At 45.0% G+C, this 21,649-nt stretch overlaps 1 protein-coding gene across 1 annotated transcript in view; it reads right to left on the reverse strand.

Moving 5' to 3' along the window:
* srrm4 (serine/arginine repetitive matrix 4) overlaps nt 1–21,649 on the reverse strand; it is a 70,798-nt gene that overhangs the window by 17,015 nt on the left and 32,134 nt on the right. Inside the window, exons 2-6 of the mRNA XM_076025805.1 lie at nt 12,288–12,443; nt 3,273–3,356; nt 3,074–3,154; nt 2,966–2,992; nt 2,785–2,835 (exon numbers count right to left, since the gene is read on the reverse strand). Of these exons, the coding sequence (XP_075881920.1) occupies nt 2,785–2,835; nt 2,966–2,992; nt 3,074–3,154; nt 3,273–3,356; nt 12,288–12,443 (399 nt within the window). The remainder of the gene's footprint in view (nt 1–2,784; nt 2,836–2,965; nt 2,993–3,073; nt 3,155–3,272; nt 3,357–12,287; nt 12,444–21,649) is intronic.

The following is a 21,649-nucleotide window of genomic DNA, read 5'->3' on the forward strand; positions in this document are numbered from 1 at the left end:
GCCGGTTTGTGCCGGACATGGCCCGGCGAGCTGCACCATTGTCTGACCTGACCCGGAAATCGGGCCCCTCCCTGGTCTGGTGGGGGGAGGAGCAGGAGCGAGCATTCCAGGACTTGAAGGGAGCGCTGTGCAAGGACCCAGTGCTCCAGAGCCCTGACTTCGGGGAGCCCTTCATTGTCTAGACTGATGCCTCGGGGGTCGGCCTTAGGGCAGTGCTGCTTCAGGGTTAGGGGGACGACCAGAAGCCGGTGGTGTTCATCAACCGCAAACTGTTTCCTCGGGAGACCAGGTACGCAGCGGTGGAGCTGGAGTGCCTTGCGGTGAAGTGGGCACTGGACACCTTGAAATACTACCTGCTGCGGAGAGACTTCACGCTGGAGACCGACCACCGCGCCTTGCGGTGGCTGGGCCGCATGAAGGCCTCTAACGCACGTGTTACCCGCTGGTTCCTGGCGTTGCAACCGAACCGCTTTACGGTGAAGTAACGGCCGGGGGCCCAGAACTCAGTGGCAGACTTCCTGTCTCGCCACCCTGGTGATCTCCCCCTCCCCTTCTCACTGTCTCCCCAGGAGGACGCGGCGGCGTGGCGTCGCCCACGTGGGAGAGCGAGCGGGAGAGACACTGTTTCGCACGCACGCGCACACACATACACAAAGTGGCACACACGGGGTGGTGTCGTGGATTTTTATCATTGTATAAGGTTAAGTTTGGTACTGTTCTTGTGCCCTGCTGTGCTTTGGGGCGGGGGGACGTGTGGCGTAAACAGGGTGTCGGCGTCGGGAGCGCGGAGCACAGCGACTCCCATTCTTTCCCATTAACAACCTGTAACAGTTAGTGCACTGCTCAATCATCTCCCACCATCATCTGTTCCACCCTAGTCACACGCGGAAGCGCACGCCTTCTGCAGGGGTGGGGTTTTATTGAGCGCCGGGTATGGCGCTGTTGTATGTTTAGGGGGGATTGTGTTCTCTTTATTGAAGTGAATAAAATTCAAAAATCAAGCCCTCCAGGAGTCTACAAACTCTTCTGCATAAGGATTTAAAAAGTGCAATAACAAGTAGCAAACTGAAATGGTTCATTGTATTCTTAACCAATAAAAAATACAGTATACAAATAGCGGTGGCCCAGAAGTACAAACTGTGGCTCCAAGTCGATTATTAGCCGACAAAAGCCCTTGTCTACATGAACTATGGGGAAAGAGTAAGTTTTACTTTTGTTTTCTTCATAATATTTAAATGTTTAATATTTGTATGTACGGAAACCTAGAAACACTGCACCTTCTGCTGCCTCGCCAAAAAAGTAAAGAAAACATGATAGCCGAGGAAAACCAGTTGTCTCAGGCAGCCCAAATCAAAATGTTACCTGGATGCTGACTTCATTTACTAATACCTGAAGAAAGCTGTGCTCGCTGTGAATCTCAGTAGCTTACAGAGGTAGACAGCTGATAGATATTTTACTGAGTTTTTATTTGGGTGAAATTAAGTCCAGCTCGACGCGAACTTGCATATGTTATATTTCCTCTTTTTTTTTTTTTTTTAAATGTCATTGGTACGTAGCGCTCACTTACAAGAGAATATTTACAATTGAAGAGCAGCAGACATTACACCGGTGTCGTTTTGTTCTTGTGCGACGAAAGAGGTTAACCGGAAGTTAACATGCTGAAAAGACTCATACCGCCCCGATAGTGTAGGAGAGGTAGACGCGTTCCCTTCAATAATTCGACTTTCTCAGCTGTATGTTAACTGGGACAAGGAGAAAAGTTTGATTAGCTGAGAAAACAGAATTATGAGCTTAGTCCAATTAAGTTTTGCATGTAAACATGGTGAATGGAAAAAATAATAATAAAAAAATGTATTTAATGAGATGGAGCCGCTGAAAAATAAACAAATGTTGTCTTTGTTCACCTGTGACAAGAACTTTTATTCAGATTTAAGATTTAAAGTACCAAGCAGGTGAGTCGAATGAGACAATAGTTGAAGAGACAAATATTAAAGTTTTAATATGCTTTCTGTCCATTAGATGGGACTAAATCTTACACTCTGGGCCTTTAAAACTTTCTAATCTGCTATATAAACATATTTCAAACTGTATTCAAGCTTTAACTTGGGCTTGGTGTTAGCGCTTCCGGTAAAAACCGATATTGGTAAAATGAACATTGATTTCAATTGAAACCTTTACTTTAATTTCAACAACATTTTTGAATCACTGCTAATCATCAGTTCCCTTCTGCACTGAAAACCAACTATTGTAAAGTCTTACACTTGCAAACTTTACAAAGCAACAGAACAGTCCTGTATCATAAATATGTTCTGTTCATCATCTTGAAAATACAAAAAAAAAAAGATTGCAATTGAATTGTTCAGTTGGTTCACTAATCTGCCCCCTGCTGTCAATAACATGCAACAACAAATAACAAAAGCAGTAAAGTCTTAATCCTCATTGGAAATTAAACAACTACCTCGGCAAAATGAGTCCTGCTCACAACCAGGCAGGCGCTCGTCTTAAAGTGGAATTATGAAACACGAAGCAATGGCACCATGAAATTGGTTTTCTCTCACACACGTTTACCTACTGCTTTCACTCCCTCTCTCTTTTTTAATCTCTCTTTTCATCTCCTCTCCTCGCTTTGCCCTGCTCTGCTCTGCTTTGCTTTGAGTGTAAAAGCAGCAGCAGCGGTCGCAGTGCTGCCTTCACCCATCAGGCCCGAGACAGGAGGGCAGCTCGACTCCGCAGCTGAACTGAGGTTGTGTAGCAGCGATGATCCACAATAAAAAAAAAACTGACCTTTTCTTGTGTTTGCGCTCGTCCTTCCTCTTACGCTTCAGCCTGAGGGAGCTGCGGGTGGAAACGACATGGAGACACGCGACCATGTCAACCTGGAATTTTTTCGTAAAGGCCATTATATGGCACAAACATGCAACATCAAAGACGTGCTTCCTTTTTTCCCCCTCCCCCTGTTTCATACCTGTGTTTGGACTTTCTGGAGGAATTCCTGGAACACAGAAAAACATATTATTCTCCGCCATGCAGTAACTATATTTTTGTTCATTGTTTTGCCGTAAAGAACACCAACCTGTGTCGTTTGCTTTTCTTGGAGTTTTTCTTCTTTTTCTTCTTCTTCCTCCTGGGTGGTGACAAGCTACGGGAGGGAGACCTGGCAGGAGGACAAATAAAGGTCAAACTCTGTCCATCTTCATCCATACTATAATTTATTTCATCTTGGAAAACATGACAAAAACCATGGCAAGAACTTTTATTTTATAGATTCTGACCTTTTCCTTTTTCTCTTCCGTTCAGACTTTCTCTTCTTCTTCTTGGTTTTGGGCCGGGGGGAGGGTTCCTCCTGGGAGGAGGGGCTGCAGACAGAGTGGAGGGTGGGGGTGAGGAGCGCCACACTTTTTCTTATTTTTGACTTTGCCATCTTTTTTATGATTATATTGATTTATATACTCAGATATTTACTGTATTCACAAAGCTGATTGAAGTAAGATACATAACACTATGAACACTGATGATGATGACCGTGATGACAAAGGAAAACCCCCACATGATCGGTTGATAAATGGTAAATAATATAGCGCTTTCCAGCACCTTCACAGTATCCCAAAGCACTTTCCTTAAAGGGGACCTATTATACCCATTTTCAGGCTTTTGTATTAGATATCTGGCCCCTCCAGAGCAGAAAGAAAGCTTTTTAGATTTGCGTATCTCGCGGCTCGTTTCCTCGTATTTACTGCGTCCCGCGAAAACGCTCTGCACTTCACTCCACCCCCAGCCTTGCCGGTGTACGCCCCCGCCCGGGGTCACACTCTTCGTCGCTGCTGAGCCTCACTTCCTCAGTTTGCCGGTGCGGGAGTGAAGAGTAAACGGCAAACTTTACGAAACAGGCACAATTTAAACACTTACCGTCGTGAAGGCTTCACTCTTTAGCAGCAGTTTAGCGGCTAATCCAGCTTCGTACGGACCCAGCGTGGGCGGAGTCACGGCCGCAAGGCGGACCGAAGGTCCCTGGAACGTTTTTTGTGCCTTCCGTGTCCCCGGAAATATATTTTACTTTGTGTACTGACCGTGTTTTTGTTTTGTATTTTTGCGAGACATTTTAATAGGGCTTAGAATGATTTTGTTTCATACTGTTGACTTGTATCAAAACACTGTCCTAGCAGAGAAAATATGGACGCTGAAACGATCACTTCAGTCATAGTCGTTTATTATTAGACAAGAATATTTGCACAACTTACGTCCACACCAAGCACAAAGCAGGAAGAGCCCCACACAACCAATGTTACCATGCAACCAATGTTACCATGCTGGCGTGAACATCGCTATAAGGTGTGAAACTTGCGAGTCAGAATCGCTGCCTCTTCAGTTTGGCTGCCAGCGAACACAACACACATAACAAGCAGAGCACGGAGTTAGCGGTGGTGGCTAACAGTTCATCAACACCATTCAGCGGTTGTACGTTGCAAGTAGTCTTAAAACTAATGTTGCTTGAGGTCACAATACACTCACAGTCCTCATACATGTTTTCAAATATTGCCGTGGCTGACTATTCTCTCGTCGTTCACCAGGGGGCCGAGTCGAGCCCGTCTCACTCCCGTTGCCGACCGGACGAGAGGGGTCTGGCTGCAGACGGTGAACAAACCTCCAACATTTTCTCTGTTCGTTCCACTACGACGGTTGTGGTCCTTGGTGCTTCGGTAGTCGCTCTGTATTTTTTATTTTATATTTTTTAATTTCCTGACACCGAAAAAAACATTTTCTTGGAGCAGCGCATTGCGACATCACTTCCTGGGCAGAGCGGGGGAGGGCGGAACCAGTCCGAGAGGGTGCCGGACCTTGGCCATGAAAGGAGCTCCGGCACACAGTGGCGTCATTCCGTTCCCAGTGTTGAAAAAATCTCCGTCAACAGATCGTTTAGAACCATGCCCAACAATTTGCAGGGCTCACGTCCAAACGCATGAACGTCATTATTTAACGATATCGAGATCGTTTGACGATAGGGTTCAACATTGTAACAGTTTTTAAAGCTCAGAAAAGTGGAAAAGCATCATAGGTGCCCTTTAAAGCCTCTCATTCACCCATTCACTCACAGGTGGCTGCTACCATGCAAGGCACTGCCAGCCCAATTGGGAGCAATTCAGGGTTAAATGTCTTTGCCCAAGGACAAAATGACAGACATGGATGGAGCGGGATTTGAACCGCCAACCTTTCGGTCATTGGACAACTTGCTCTACCTCCTGCGTGACAGTTGCTCGACAGAGATGGCACTTCTCAAAAGGCGTAAGTGAGATTATCTCTTATCCAAAATGTCCTGTTTGAGAAGATCTCATTGAAACAACACCATGAACTCATCCTCGGGCTGGGACAAAGCACAGAACAGGCGCTTTACCGTTTTGCCCCTTGTCACGCCATTTGTGAAAGTGCGCCTGAGAAAACTTGGTTATTCCGAGGGCTGCCGGTGCTGCTACTTTAAATGTGGAGATGTGACTGGTAATTCTGCTTGAGGATCAAACGCTGAGTGAAGTGGGGGACTCAAAGTGTTGTCACTGTGATCTGTCCGGTGTATTTGCCGATGTATTTGCATCTTTGTGTGTTAAGAGCCACTGGATGCCTCCAGTCCTCCTCTAATCGCTGGGTCACCACTCGTTTCCAGGGCGTGTCTGTCAACAGCCTCCACCAGCCGATGGATCTCTGACGGTGGGAGATGAAGGCCATTTGAAGCCCGTCTGATGGAGGCTTTTCAAAGCCCAGAGGGGACGAAATCCATTGGATGCAAATATGACAGTGGGGTCGGAGGGGGTGGTGTGATGGGGAACGTGGTTTCATCACAACACACATAGAGGATGAGTGTGGCAACAACATCCCGCAGATTGATGTGCGTTTTGAAATAGAGAAAAGCAGCAACAAAAAAACTGCAATTTGCCAAGAAAAAGATGATAGATGGAGGAAAATCCAAATAGAACTCAAAATTCATCTGATGTCATCTGATTTACCTGATGAAAGAGCACAAACACGGACACACACACATACATACACGTTTATGTTACCAACAGGGGACTATCATCCTTCGCTAGCCAAGCCACTTAAAGATCTGGTTATTTATGAAATGCAATGTAAACATTCACTTAGAGACATGATTTTTTTTTCTTCCTTTCCCTTCCTTTTTTTCTTTTTTTTTGCCAACAATTTGCCAAGATGGGCGAGAAAAAACAAACAAAAAAAAAACTAATGGAACTCACACACACACACACACACACACACACACATATATATAAAGGGCAAAATAGGAGGCAGGTTTTGAAGAGAAAAAAATATCCAGGCTGTAAAATAACCCTGCGGCTCTTCTTTGAGGTGGGAGTCCTTTGAAAGGCTTGTCCATATCATTTGTCACTCAACCAGGTCATCATCGCCGAGACAAATGAAATAAATGAAAAAAGCATTCGTTTACGGCTCTACAGCTTAAAGGTGTTTCATGTCTTCAAGGTGTGTGCAAAGTGTGAATTGTGGTCATCGAGAACGAGTCGATCTTAATCTGGTCCAAGACATGTGCAGGCCATCGTCGAGCTCCTTCTTTTAATTTTCAGCAGCATGTTTCTTTGATATTTTGACTGCATTTTATTATTTGCTTTGAAGCACTTTGTGCATTCGTGCTGTGAGGGGTGCTATATAGATAAACTCTTACTTACTTATTTCTGAAAACTCCTCCACTGATCTTTAGTCCAGACTCAGAGGCAGCCAGCGACGCACCTTCAGCTCGCACACCATGTGATGGTGATCCGGGGCAACGCTTCCCCCAGACAGTGACAGAGACAAAGTGCAGGGCGAGCCTGATGTATGCGAGCTGATGACTGGGCGGCAGCACCTTTAATAAAAGGTCCCTGTGGGCAGTTTGGGAGCATTCGGCACCAAAACGCCATTAAAGGGCTGATTAGAGGCAGCAAGCACAAGTAGCCTCTTCTGCTAATGACAATAGTTTGTCACTCAAGCCACTTTCCCACTGGGTTGACACTGTGTTTTTTGAACACGGGTTGACTCTCTATCATCCGCATTTGGCCCCTTTCCCACTGACCAAAACCAGCGGGGTCTGACACCTGCTGGCAAGCTGCACAGCCTCCACATTACCCCTGTGTGTCTGCTGGCGTCATCGCGCTGAGATCGCGCAGATGAAGTGCGTCAGAATTCAGGGAAGTATACAATGGAGAGAAACATGGAAGCAAGTCCAGCGGTGGCCAGTGTTCTTTGTTGTTGGGCACTTTTGAATGTAGAATCGGAACGATGCTGTCGTTCACGCCAGCCTTGAAGCGGCGTGCACCTCCACGGCTGGCTTGCGCCGTGCAGCGATCGTTTCGGCGTCAGGTCTATTTTGTGAACGAGCTGCATGTGAAAAAGCCAGAGGTCAATGAACAATTTCGAGCAATGACGGAACGTAATCGAACACCTTTGCTTCAGTACGCGATAATATGAAGGAGCGCACGTAACGCTCAACGTCATCACTTGCGGAAGGTAAGAAACAACAAACGCTGTTTGTTGTTTCGTCCTTCAGTTCGGCAAATGCGTTGTTGACCCAGTACGCCCCCTAGTGGATTTCAAAGATGTTATTCCAAGGTGCGACATTCCTGTTATTCATTCAGGTTTTGTTCCAAGATAAAGGTTGTTCAGCAGAACTAAATCATCACCCCTGGTTTTGGTACTTGTTTACCCTTGAGGTTTGCCTGTCCGCCCCAGGTGCTGTCCCTCCTTCCTGGGGTGTGGTGCGGCCTCGGCGGCTACATTCACCAGCAACTTACTTCCAGTGGCACACTCATACACACCCACACACTTCCACATGCACACGCATTCACACACACGTTCACACGCGCACATAGACTTATACACACATAGGTGTACACATATAGGTACACATGCATGAAAAACATATACAGTCCCCTTCCAATACTTTTGCGCACTTGAAAAGTGGGTGGGTTCAAAGAAAAGGTGCTCTGTCCTGAGTTGTTTAACGCATCTCGATGTAAATTCCATGAAATGAAAGCTGGAATTCTGAACTTTCGTCTCATATCCATCCTTTGATCTGAAACCCAAATCTCTTTAGTATACAATAAAAACAAAGGAATTGACCTTGCCGTTCCAATACTTTTGTAGGGGACTGTAGAAATGCACATTAAAACCACACACCCACATCTGTACACTCATGCGCACGCACACAAACACATTGTTCATAGTGTTACTTATTCATGGTTATCTTTTTTTGCATATGTATTTATCTTCTTATTGTCCATGAGTTAATCCGTCTATTAGTTGAATTGATTCATTTTCAGATAATTAACTATGCAAATTAATATCTGTTTTGTTACACAGTACTTGTATATTGTTGCCAGTTGCTTTATCTATCTCTCTCCATCCCCTCTCTCCCCATTCTCTCCCCCCACTTGCCCCTCACTTACCACCCCTTTCTATTCTCTTTCACTCCCTATCACTCCCTCAGCCTGGTCATGGCCAGAATATCACTCATCCATAAAAATATAATAAAACCACTCAACAGGTAGTTCCTGAACCAATCTGTGTGATTCACACTCTCAGGTCACGAACTCTACCTTTGAGAATAAATCTGTCATCCATCACATGGACATTCAGACACATTTCTGCTTGTCATTATGGCCAGACAGGACAAGGCGGAAAAAACTGGATTATCGCTGCTGCTGCACTGACTTGGTTCTGGTGACGTTTGGGAAGTCAACCATGTTGGATCCAAGTGATTCAGTTTTTTTCCCTGACTTAAAATAGACACCAAAATGGAAAACCCTCCGATTTAATGCTATTTACACTTTAATCCTTTAGACGCAGAAAACAAGATTGTGATGATTTGCTCATTTTAGAGTATTAACAAATCGTTACAATCAAATGACGTTCATTTATCCTAGATATTTACAGATGCAGCAAAAGCAGCAGAAAAAGGGAAACCAAGCTGCAACAGAACGAGAAATACACTTCCACCGTCATTAACAGCTAATGGCTAATGCTGGTGCTATTTTGCTGGTACATTTTCATGCTTGTCAGGCTGGAAAACGAGATAACACAACACAGCAGCAGCAGCTAACGTTCCTTCCAGAACAGCATCTCCTCGCTGCTCATTTGGTGCATTTGATTGAGAAACAGGAAGTGCTAAGAGTGAGAGCTCCCTCACCAGGGATGCTGATATTGATAACAACAAATTGTCAGCAATTATTTTTTTTGTGTGTTTTGTATTTATGCACCTCTTTCTCACACAGTAATAGGCTCCCAGAGGTGCTGTGGCTGCAGGTGGGACAATTTGGAGCCGCTGATCCCACATCAAAGGTGGTTTGAGGCAGAATGAGGAAGAATATGTTTTCTTCCTTCCCTCCTGATGGATGCAGGAGTTAAAAATGATGAAGGGAAACTTCACCTTCCCCTCACATCTGAATCACATCACTGGCTGCCTGCCTGCCACTGAGCTTTGAGGATGTCAGATTAATTAAGATGTAACTTTGGAGGGAATAAAAGAAACATTTTTTTTTTTTTTCCCTTTTTCACTTCAGACCGAGAAGCCTGGGAGTGATTGTGACTCCATGCTGGAAATGTCTTTGTTTTTCAGGGTGTCAGAGTGTTTGTGTTCCTCCAGCAGCTCCAGACCGATAAGATTGTTTCGAAATTGAAATTAGTTCAGTCAAAGCCAAAAGGCATTTTGTTGTTGTTGTTGTTAATCATCACCACCAGACCCTCCCCACTCGCCCCATCCAAAAAAAAATAAACTCCTCTCTAAACACATCCAGCGGCGGGCTATGGGCCGAATTGCAGTGCAGAGTACCCAGCCTTCTTGGAGTTGCTGGGAGGGGTGCTGGATGGTGCTCCGACTGGGGACTCCGTTGTTCTACTAGGTTACGTCAACGCACATGTGGGTCCTCTAGAGGCGTGATTGGAAGGAACTGCCTCCCTGATCTGAACCCAAGCGGTGTTCTGTTGCTAGACTTCGGTGCTAGTCACAGTTTGTCCATAACGAACACTATATTCGAGCACAAGGGTGTCCACCAGTGCACTTGGCATTAGGATGTCCTGAGCCGGAGGTTGATGATCAACTTTATTGTTGTGTCATCTGACTTCCGCCCATGTATCTTGGACACTCTGTGAAGAGAAGTGTTTGGTGAAGAGAAGTGCTGAGCTGTCAACTGATCACTACCAGTGGTGAGTTGGATCTACTGCTGGGGGAGGAGGTCGGAGAGACTGGACAGGCCCAATCGCATTGTGAGGGTCTGTTGGGAACATCTGGCTGAGACCTCTGTCATTGCGGTCTTCAACTCCCACTTCCGGGGGAGCTTCTCCCAGATCCCAGGGGAGGTTGGAGACATTGAGTCTGAATGACCATGCTCTCTACCTCTATTAACAATAAAGTCTGTCTATGTCTATGTCTATTGTCAACGCAGCTGCTCGTAGCTGTGGTTGTAAGGTCTCTGGTGCCTGTCGAACCCGGTGGTGGACACCGGAAGTAATGGATGCCGTCAAGCTGAAGAGGGAGTCCTATCGAACCTTGTTGGCTCGTGGGACCCCTGAAGCGACTGATGGGTACTGGCAGGCCAAGTGTGCTGCAGCTCGGGCGGTAGTGGAGGCAAAAACTCGGGCCTGGCAGGAGTTCGGGGAGGCCATGGAGGAGGACTATTGGTCGGCCTTGAAGAAGTTCTGGCAAAACATCCGGCGCCTCAGGAGGGGGAAACAGCACTCCACCAACACTGTTTATAGTGCGGGTGGGGAGCTGTTGACTTGACTGGGGATGTTGTCCGCAGTGGAAGGAATACTTCAAGGATCTCCTCAATCCCGCCATCTTGTCTTCCGCTGAGGGAGTAGAGGTGGGGGACTCAGGAAGGACTCGTCCATTACCCAAGCTGAAGTCACCGAGGTGGTTGGAAAGTTTCTCGGTGGGAAGGCGCCTTGGGTGGATGAGATCCGCCCCAGGTACCTCAAGTCTCTGGATGTGCAGGGACTGTCGTGGCTGACACGTGTCTGTAACATCGCTTGGCGGTCGGGGACAGTGCCTCTGGATTGGCAGACCGGCGTGGTATTTCCTCTTTTCATGAAGGGGGACCGGAGGGTGTGCTCTAATTATAGAGGGATCACACTCCTAAGCCTCCCCAGTAAGGTCTATTCCGGGGTGCTGTAGAGCAGGGGTCCCCAACCCTCTGGGTCATGTGGTACCGGGCTGCAGGATTTTAGCGCGATTGCCACAACACAACCTCCTGTCGACGATTATCCCGTGGGACCCCCGCCCCCTGAGTCCATGACATTTCTGTCTCACATTAAAATGGGCCGTGGTGCAAAAAAGGTTGGGGACCGCTGCTGTCGAGCAGGATAAGGCCAATAGTTGAACCTCGGATTCAGGAGGAACAATGCGGGTTCCGGCCGGGTCGTGGAACACTGGACCAGCTCCACGCTCTCCACGGGGTTCTCGAGGGTTCATGGGAGTTCGCCAAACTAGTCAACATGTGCTCTGTGGATCTGGAGAAGGCATTCGACAGAATTCATGGACAGAATTTCTAGGCGCAGTCAGGGGCCGGAGGGGGTCTGGTTCGGGATCCACGTGATTGTGTCTCTGCTTCTTGCAGATGATGTGGTCATGTTGGCTTCATCGAGCCAAGACCTCCAATGTGCACTTGAGCGGTTTGCAACAGAGTGTGAAGTGGCTGGGATGAGAATCAGCACCTCCAAGTCCGAGGACATGATTCTCAACTGGAAAAATGTGTAGAGACCCTGCCTCAGGTGGAGGAGTTCAAGTATCTCAGGGTCTTGTTCACGAGTGAGGGAAAGATGGAGCACAAGATCTACAGGCGTATCAGTGTAGTGCCTGCAGTGATGCGGTTGCTGCACCGATCTGTCGTGGTGAAGGAGCTAAGCCGAAAGACAAAACTTTCAATTTATCGGTTGATGTACGTTCCTACCCTCACCTATGGTCATGAGCTTTGGGTAATGACCAAAAGAATGAGATTGTGGATACAAGCAGCCAAAATAAGTTTCCTCATTATGGCTGCACCCTGTCCCTAAAGCGCAGGGACAGGGTGAGGAGCTCACTGAGGCAACAGAGGGAGCATCCGGCGGATGAGCTGGAGGAGGTGACTAGGGCCAGGGAAGTCTGGACATCTCTTCTGAGACTGCTGCCCTCGCGACCAGACTCCGGATAAACGGTAGAAGATGGATGGATGGATGGATGGATGGATGGATGGTTGTTGTTGTCGTCGTCCATCTGCTTCAGTAAGAAGATTCAGGCTGAATGTAACTGAACTCACCTCCTAGCCCTGCGATGACTGTGGTGCTTGCGTCTTTTCCTTCGGTGGCAGCAGGTGGAGATGATGGTGTCCACTTTGGTGGCAGCAACTGTTGCTACTGCTGCTGCTCTCTTTACTTCGTCAGTCTGGAGCGGCTGGTCGGCCGCTGCCTCCAAGCTGTAAAATAAAGAAGAAGAAGAAAATAGGTTAAGTTGGCCAATCAGGTGAGTCTTGCGTGATGATTTGAGATTCTCGGACCGTTGGCAGAATCCAAAATGGCGACACCCAGTCAACAATAAATAAACTTTTAGATTTAGACAAATATATAGACGACATCTTCGAGTGAAGAGTCATGGGGAAGACAAGGAAGACGCCAATGCCAACGGCATCTTCCATGTGAAGCCGTCCTGAAGACTCTCCTGGAGCAATTTCACCGCCTGGTAACTCCTCGATCGACATTTTAGTGTCTGTTGAACAAAGATTTTCCAGTTTTGATGCAAGATTAAATCTTATGGAAGCACTCTCCAGGCGATGCACAAGTCGCTTGAATTCAGCGAGCAACAGGTTGTCTCTGTCGCCGCAGAAAATAAAGTGCTGCGAGAGTTGGTAAAATCTCTCACTGAGGGAATGAACCAGCTCTCAAAAGACAAGAAACATTAAAAAGAAACAGTGTTAGACCAGGCACTCAGCATGAGGGACAACCTGATGTTTTCAGGGATCCAAAACAGGCGGAAGAAGACCCGGAGAAAACGGCATTGGACATCCTCACAACATCCTCACGAAGCACCTTAAACTTCCTCCAGAGACCGTTAAGAACATCACCTTTCACCTGGTACATCGTCTGAGAGGGAAGAAGCCTGGGTCTCAGCCCACTGGCCGAGATCCATCGTGGTGAAATTCAAACACTTCAAGCAGAAGGTTATGGTAAAAAGCCGGGGCCGGGAATTCCGAGGAACTGACTTTGGAGTGAACAACCAATTCCTCAAGGAGATACTGGATCGGCGAAGAGTCCTCTTCCCGATCTGGAAAAATTTCCTTGACGAGGGCTCCAGAGCAGTTGTTGCAGTGGACAAATTAAACGTTAACAGTCAGCTATAGCTCGATCGCGAGTCCACCCCATGGCTGTACTAATTCTCCTTTCCACAGGCTTACGTTACAACAGGTAAATATTTTATTCATTTAATTTATGCCTATATAGAGGCCAATCATAAACACGTAAGCACCATATGAGTATGGGTATGTTTTTCCTGCCTAGAACTGATCCTCCCTCTGTAATACTCCCCCCTGACCCAACACTTTTTTCTTTTGTTTTTATTCTTATCTTTCTGGTAACTGATTAACCTGCTCATAGAGAATACACCTTTTTCTTTGTCCACCACTCATACTGACTTTTGGACTACTTTATCACCAGCAACTCACTCTTGGCAGACCAAGGCATGCCCAAATCCACTCCATCACCGTCAGCGATCACGCACCAGCCTCTATCCACATCTCCACAAAGGCACCTTGATCACCAGCTTGGAATTGGAGGCTTAATACACTCAGATTTTATATAATATTTTAACAGGGAGTGGACAAATTTTTGGGACTTTTTTATTTAATTTTTTTATTATTATTTTATTACATATTAATGACTTGACTAAAACTCCTGTTCATGTTCTCTGGGAAACAGCTAAAGCAGTAACGCCAGGCGTTACCACAGGAGAAAAAGCCTTACGGCCAGTACGAACATCGTAGAAACGTGGGACCAAAACCCACGCGTGCATGGGATCCTCAGCGACATTTCAAACACTCTGGCCGAGACTCTATCTTTGCACATCAGGACCGATGAACAATTTTTTTAATGCAAAAATGACAACTCAAGGTGCTCCATAGTGCCACCTACAGGCAAAAAACAATAACCACACTAAAAAAAGTCTCACAGCCAGTATGAATGTTCAAACATTGTGGAACCAAAACCCACGCGTGCTTGTGGTCTACCGGCATTTCATTCTTTCAGGCAAAGTCTCTATCTCCAACAGAAAAGGCACAAATTGAGCTTGTTTGCAGGCATGTGCAAAAAAATGGAACAATTTTTCAACGGTCTCTCCACTAAGACTGAAATAGTGCCCTCTAGGAACGTCACCCAGTTGTAAGATAAGAACATACGCATTTCGGTCGTCCACCACTACATCTCATATGCTCTAATTTTTGAATTTCGACAAACAGGAAGTGAGCTATTTCCACTTGTTTGAACGCTTGTCAAAATCAACGTTTGGGGACTACTTGTTCTTTCCTCGCTGCTTATGAAAACACAGTGGTTCTGACTGCTTAAAAAAAGACATTCTCAGCATCCCCAGAACCTCAGCACGTCAAAGATGTTATTTATTTTTTTCTGTTTTTGAGACAAAAATAAGATAGTCACATTCATTTGTTGTGTCATTTTTCAACTGTTTCCCCCTCTCTTGCCCCTCACTCTCATCCCCTTTCTACTCTCTCTTTCACTCCCTATCCCTCCCTCAGTCCAGTCATGGCCAGAATGTCACCCATCCATAAAGATATGATAAAAACCACTCAACAGATAGCTCCTGAACCAACCTGTGTGACTGATACCCTCAGGTCACAAGCTCTACCGTTGCGAATAAAATCTGTCAGCCATCATAAAGACTTTTAGACACACTTCTGCTTGTCATTATGACCAGACAGGACAAGGGGGAAAGAAAAAAAGAAAATAGGTTGAAGAGAGAAAACAAACAAAAAAAAAAACACCGTATTTTTGTAGGCTTCTAGTTGTTCTTTTCGTGGCCCTGCAGTGCTGCACTGAGAAGTTCCAGTGGCTTCTGGTATGTCTCAGAACCAGAACAGAACCAATCATCTCCCTTCAAAGGACAAACTGGCCCGACTTTCGAAGTTTTAATCCACTAACCTTCCCATTCTTTCGCTTACTTAGAATTTCAATCAGTTGTCGCTCACCATGTGATTGGCTAATGATTGGACGTTAACGAACAACATTTGACCTGAGTGTCCAGTCAATCTGATAGTGCTGAAAGCTGCATTCAAAAACCGCCAGAAAAGACAAAGAACTAACTTGTAGCAAAGGCTGCCGCTAAAGAAGTTTGAGAGGAAGTTTCAGAAATGGCTGCATATGTTTTTATGAGGGCTCTCAAGTGTCATGCATTGAGCGTGACAGTCACCCTTTTGGGTTTTTTGTCACGCACTCCCGCCACACATTGTATTTGTCATGCTGGAAAAAAAAAAAAAAAAGTATATAGCGAGAGCGTGCTGGTAATGGAACCGGCAGGAATCGAGCACGTCTCCTACTAGAACGCCTGTGTCAGTACCGTCAGTCAAAAAAGAAAGTTGTTTCTGATTGGTTATGGTGTAGCCAATCAGAAACAGACGCACTACTGTATCTGGGTAAATCTTAACGCAACAACCAATGAAAAAAGTACTTCTGCTACAACCGGCGGCATTCCCTGGACGTTTTATTTTCTTTGGAAATTACGACTGGATCATGAGCTACGAGCATCACAGAGACCACCGGAGTTTGCGAACAGAGCAAGTCATAAATACTCACACACATCAGCGACCCATCTCAGGTTGTTTGAATGACGGTAGTCAATAAATAAAAATGGTTTCACTGTGACAGACAGCGTGTTTTTGATGTTAACGGCTAACCAATGGTAACTAGCTGCTATTAACTAGAAACTGCGTTCTACTGCTTAGTGCTGAGCTAGTATACCTGCTGCTGAAATAGTGTTTACGTTTAGTAAACGTCGTCGTTTACAAAATTAACACTGCTGTTTTCATAGGTCACTTTTTAAATCATGTCATATTTTATGATTATAATCCTGGCCATGGATGCATTTATCATTGCATATGACCTTAAAAATGGCAGGGCTTGAGCCAAATTGTTTTAAGTGGTAGCCAACAACACAGATGATTACTGAGTCCAAAAAGGCCACAAACAAAATACCAAACAAGATAAGTCATACTCACTCACTCACTCACTCATATTCAATACACAGAAATTCAATAAAGATGTTCTACTTGGTTTAATTGTCGGTGTGTCGGTGATTGTGGGGGCGGGGTGGGGGGTGGGGGGCTTACTCTGGTCTGCATTCAAAACTTGAGAGCCCTGTTTTATTATTATTTTATTAAAACGGGGACAGAAAGAGGCTTTTCTCGTGGAGATGTTTTGTTTTTTGTTTTTTTTTCTTCATAAATATGTAACCCACATGGATAACAAGCACATTCATGTCGTTTAATATATACTGTACCAACTCCCACCACACGATGTTGCATCTGCACCGATGGCCATAAGTGCCGTTAGTGCCAGTGCTCCGCAGTGTGTTTTTTGACCCAATTGCAGTACAGCAGACACACAGGTTAAGTTGAAAGTGTCTTTAATCAGGAATCAGGCAGGACAAGCTGGCCGAAGGCTGGCAAGGTTGACAACAGTCTTCAGTCTTGAGTGCAGAAAGGTAAATAACAATCTGGCAGGGAATGAGTCACAAGGAGGGGTCTTTATACCTAACCAGTCAGATAAAAGCAGGCAGCAGAATGGAGTTGCTTTGATGAGATGGATTGGAAAAGACTTAAGTGGGTAACAGAATGTCCAAACTGTGACTATAAGTAATGTATGTTTATAAAAAATAATTCATGATGAGTAATTGTGGATGGTATGTGAAGATGTAAACTGTACAATTCAAAATGATTGGTTTATTATATGTCTGTATATGCAGAGAGAAAATTAGATTTGTAGAAGTCAAATTACATGGTAGTTTAATAAATAAATTAATAGCAACATATACTTGGAGTGATACTGACTGCATCTTCTCATACGAGCAGGAAGACAATTACTTGACTCTATCGTATTATTTTGTTTTATTTCATTTTCATACTGAAGAGCTCTCAGTTGTTAGGGGATATGGTTTTCTTTTCCCATTGAGATTAAGGGCGCTCAAAATGATCCCAGATGAAGGAACAGGTTGGGAGGTGATGGTGGAACTTTAGCAAAGTGTTTTTTCTGGGTGACACCCGACTGACGCTTCCGTCTGTCCACACTGAGGAGGATTAAGATGTGCGGTTAGCTTGGCTCCATTAGTTCCACTGGATCTGTGGTGTTTTATTCCCCTCCATTTCTTTCCAGCCAGCTGTGTGAGAAGTCGACCATTTACCATTCAAATTGAGGTGTCATTTCAAATGTAGTTATTTACACGCTTCAGCTGCTCTGACATTTAGAGGGAATTGTGTTTTCTATCTCGTCATGTGCAGTGCAGATGGATTGTCCGAGTAATGCTAAAAATTCACAAGATTTTTTTTTTTGCAACTCCAACCACCCTTCCCCCACCCCGACCCCACCCTCCCAACCAAAGATGAACTCTAGGAGAACATCTGTTGATGTCACACTAAACAAAAGCCTATTTGAGGATTCATAATTAATGCAAATTATTGTGGGGTCTGTCCCAGAGAACATGGCCGTTAATCATGTATTTACAAACTCCAGCAGCTCCGCCCAAAGAAACGGCGCCAAAAACCTGCAGAACGAATGTCTAAATAAACTCAGCGATTAGATGTGAGCACACATTTCTATCCCGGTTTATTATCCCATGTTAGTCACGGGAGATTGGACGTAATTACATATTCTCTCCTCTTCTCCTCCTTCTTCAAGTGGCTCCCGTCTGATTGTAATGTGACGATAATCAGGCCCAGAGATGAGGTCGTCAACACCGTCTCCTCTTCTCTACCACCAGTGAGGAGCACAAGCTGCTTCTTCCTCTGCATCTCTGCTCAACGACTTCCCCACACCCCTCAAGCAAAGTAATAATGTCAAATGACAGATTGGCTGCCCCAACGCCAGTGAAGGGTTGATTGGGATGGCGCTGTGTGATTAGTCCCAGGGAGATGGTCTCAAGTGCAGAAGGCTTTGTGTAATCTGGGGTCACATGAACAAACAAGTGCACACAGTTCAGGGCTCCAGACTGCGACCAAATGGTCGCATTTTGCGGTTAAAATTAGACACAGTGCGAGTACATTTTTTTATCTACTCGCACATGCGTGACCAGTAAATTTGCCGTAATGTTTTTTTTGTTCGTTTGTTTTTTTATTATTAGATATATTTTTTTGTTGACAAACTTGTTCTACAGTTCAGCCCACTTAGCAGTAATGCCTGAATGACTGGTTTGCCAACCGACATTAACTCCAGAGGAAGAAGAAAGGAGACGAAAACAGAAGAAGAAGGCTGGCCAATGTGTGTGACAGAGGGGCGGGGGGCGGAGGGGATGACCACTGTGATGGGCTAATGTGTGAATGTGTGTCTTGGGGTTATCGCGTGAATCCACAGATTTCACATAGCGGTGTGTAGCCCAGGCTTTATAAATCGAGGAAAAGAAACAATACAATAAGCAAACAAAAGGAGTTTGTTATTTTAGCTTTATTTATGAGAGAGAGAACGCAGGCGTCTCTCCAATTAACGGAGGCACCTGAACTAGCAGAGGATTGCGTCATGACGTCATGGCCAATGGCGTTACGGTGCGCACGTAGCATCCTGGTTAGAGAGAAAACAGATGCCATGCGGTCGGGCTGTGCGTGAGCACTTCTCCGGCCGAAAGATTGTGAAAAGCAAAGAAAAGTTGAGATTCCCATCGACCGAGTCTACGGAGTTGTCGGTCCGTTTTCCTGCCGTGCCGTGTGAGTGAAAGAAAAAGGGGATTTGCCTTATTTCATAATAAGGAGGAATGTATTTTCTTTTTGGTTATTTGAATAATTGTTTTTATTTTTATTATCGTTATTTTTCTTTTTGTCACACACACGCACGCACACATACTGAAAGTGACGATTTATATATTATTATCTATTATATTATTTGCAGCAGAAATTTCGATTTGCTGAACAAAGTGAATGTGACCTGTTTCACAGGTCAGGTTTTTTTGTGGAGTTGAGCTTGGCGAAGATTGATGCGGGTGAGAGTATCATCGAGCCAGTAGAACGACGAGACCAGCAGTAGCTGACCGTGAGGACACCTGCTGGATGAGTGGATCCAGCGATTTGAATGTTGAGCCAGGACGGAGATCATCAAGTCGCACCTTTGATGTCAACTTCGTGGTAGGAAAAAAGTGAAGAGACACACAAATTAAATGGCCCCAATATATATATTATATATATAAATATATTTAAAAGGGGGGAAACAAATTCATTCTATCTGTCAAACATTTCATGTTTTTGTTTTATTTTATTTTATTTTATTTTGTGCGCACTTTGTTATTTTCCATTTATGTTTGAAATTGGTTCTCCAGAAAAATGTATATATTCTCACTGGAACAATATTGTGAGGATGAATAACACAGAGTTGTGTGAGTGTGATTGATGTTGATGACCTTGGGCTCCACGAGCGACACCTCAGACTTTTTTGGTAATTGGCCCTAGTGTAATTGAAGCTGAAGTTAAAAATTACTGGGTTCCTATCAGACAGGGGTTACAGGTGTCTCCTGTAAACAACGGACAATGGCGAAGCGGACTATCAGTTCGTACTTTCTTCCTAAGCCTAATGATGTAGAGAAGACAAATCCTGAGAATGAGTCCGACTCAAGATTGTGAGGAAACGGCCGTGGCGAAAAAAAGGCAGGAATATCAACTTCCGTGATGAGTGGCTGCGCGAGTTCACCTGGCTGAGGTTTTTCAGGGAGACAAATTCACAAAAAAACACGACACGCTTATCAAACACGACGTCAGAAACAGAAAATGTGCCGCGACCTGTGCAATGAAAGTGCAGCTCCACTCCCAGTCGCATTTAGAAGAAAAGAGGCTGCTAACCAGTGCGCCGAGGAGGAAGAATTGCTATTGAAGTTTAACACAGCATCTTTCATTTCCAAAGAAGAACTGCCTTTTACGAAATTTAAAGGCCAACTTGATCTACAAAGGAAAAATGGTGTAAAACTAAACGCTACATACAGTAACGACACAGCATGCGCAACTTGTTCTGTATCTGTGACTTGTGTATGTTATCAAAACTATTGCACAAGTTTCTGAGATTGTAGTTTATGCATTTATTGTCAAAGTAACAGTGACAATGATTTATAGTGTGCGCCCCTAAATTTTCTGCTTGCGGCCCTAAAATTTTAAGTTTGGGGCCACTGTGCTTCTAGTAAAAAAAAAGTTAGTCTGGAGCCCTGCAGTTATATTTCTCTTGTCTCGCTTGACTCGCTTTATCAGAAGGTTTGGTTGCTGCTAAAGCTACTTCATTGTAACAGACCCTGCAGCGCAGCTGGACATCCGGTCTGAAATCTCAAAAATCTGTCTTGAAAAGCTCAAACCCCCAACGGTTCCAGCCAGCCTCACTACTGAGGAAACCATTGGGGTGTAATGAGAGACACAGCGGCACCTGACCGCTGCGAGAGGAACACAGGAGGTGACCGCAAGCCCAGCTGCTTCTAATAATTGCAGCTAACTGCTAACCACTGCTCACCGCTGCAGCGCTGCGTTGGACCTTTTCGTCTGAATAAAATAACTGTTGCCAAGTGATGCTGAGAAGAACCTTTGGGAAGGTTACCTCTTGGTTCTTCAGAGGTCTACAAGCCTCACAGCAGGTTTTCCTGCGACTTCTTGGACCGCAAAAAGAACTGACAGGAACAAGGAGCTTCGCCAGCGCCGCTGATGCACATTTCCCTTCATCCGGCCCTGCAATTTATGCCTATTTTCTTTTTCTTTTCTTTATTTAGAAAGAAGAAGAAGCTCAAAGTTGCCAAGCTCTTAGTGCCAACTGTCCTACCAGCAGCACAGTGAGCAAGTAGCTCGCAGCTGGATGAGCTGATGGAACAATCGAAAGGCAAAAAAATACATAATTGAATGAATGAATGAAAAAGCTTGAACCGAATGCTAATCTGGAAGAGTGACTGGATTCAGTAAGAGCAGTTCATTATGAAGAACTACTTGCTGCTCATGATGAAGAATGATGCTGATCCTTTGCTGGTGTGCGGAGGCTCCATCGTGTCTGCTTTATAATTTGTGAGGTTGATGGGAAGTATTTGGAAATTTCAAGATTGGATTTTTCTCGAAAGCTGATTCAAAAAACCTTCTAGATCTCTCCAACGGACCTGAACTGCATCCTGGCTCTGCCCTTCAACAAAGTATTTGACTTTGACCAGTGCTTCTGGTTCGTGGCTTTTGGACCAAATTTGAAAATGTGAAATCCCAATTTACCACATTCATTATTGAGAAACTTACAGACAATAACCTGAAAACAAACCCCAAGTGTGTGTGTGTGTGTGTGTGTGTGTGTGTGTGTGTGTGTGTGTGTGTGTGTGTGTGTGTGTGTGTGTGTGTGTGTGTGTGTGTGACAAATCCAGTCAAAAAGACTGACAGAGTGATGAACAAATAAACATGATTATCATGAAATGATGCTA

Source organism: Nelusetta ayraudi, unplaced genomic scaffold, assembly GCF_046127955.1.
Source record: "Nelusetta ayraudi isolate G7.1 ecotype Tasmania unplaced genomic scaffold, CSIRO-AGI_Nayr_v1 ptg000018l, whole genome shotgun sequence".
Lineage (NCBI taxonomy): Eukaryota > Metazoa > Chordata > Actinopteri > Tetraodontiformes > Monacanthidae > Nelusetta > Nelusetta ayraudi.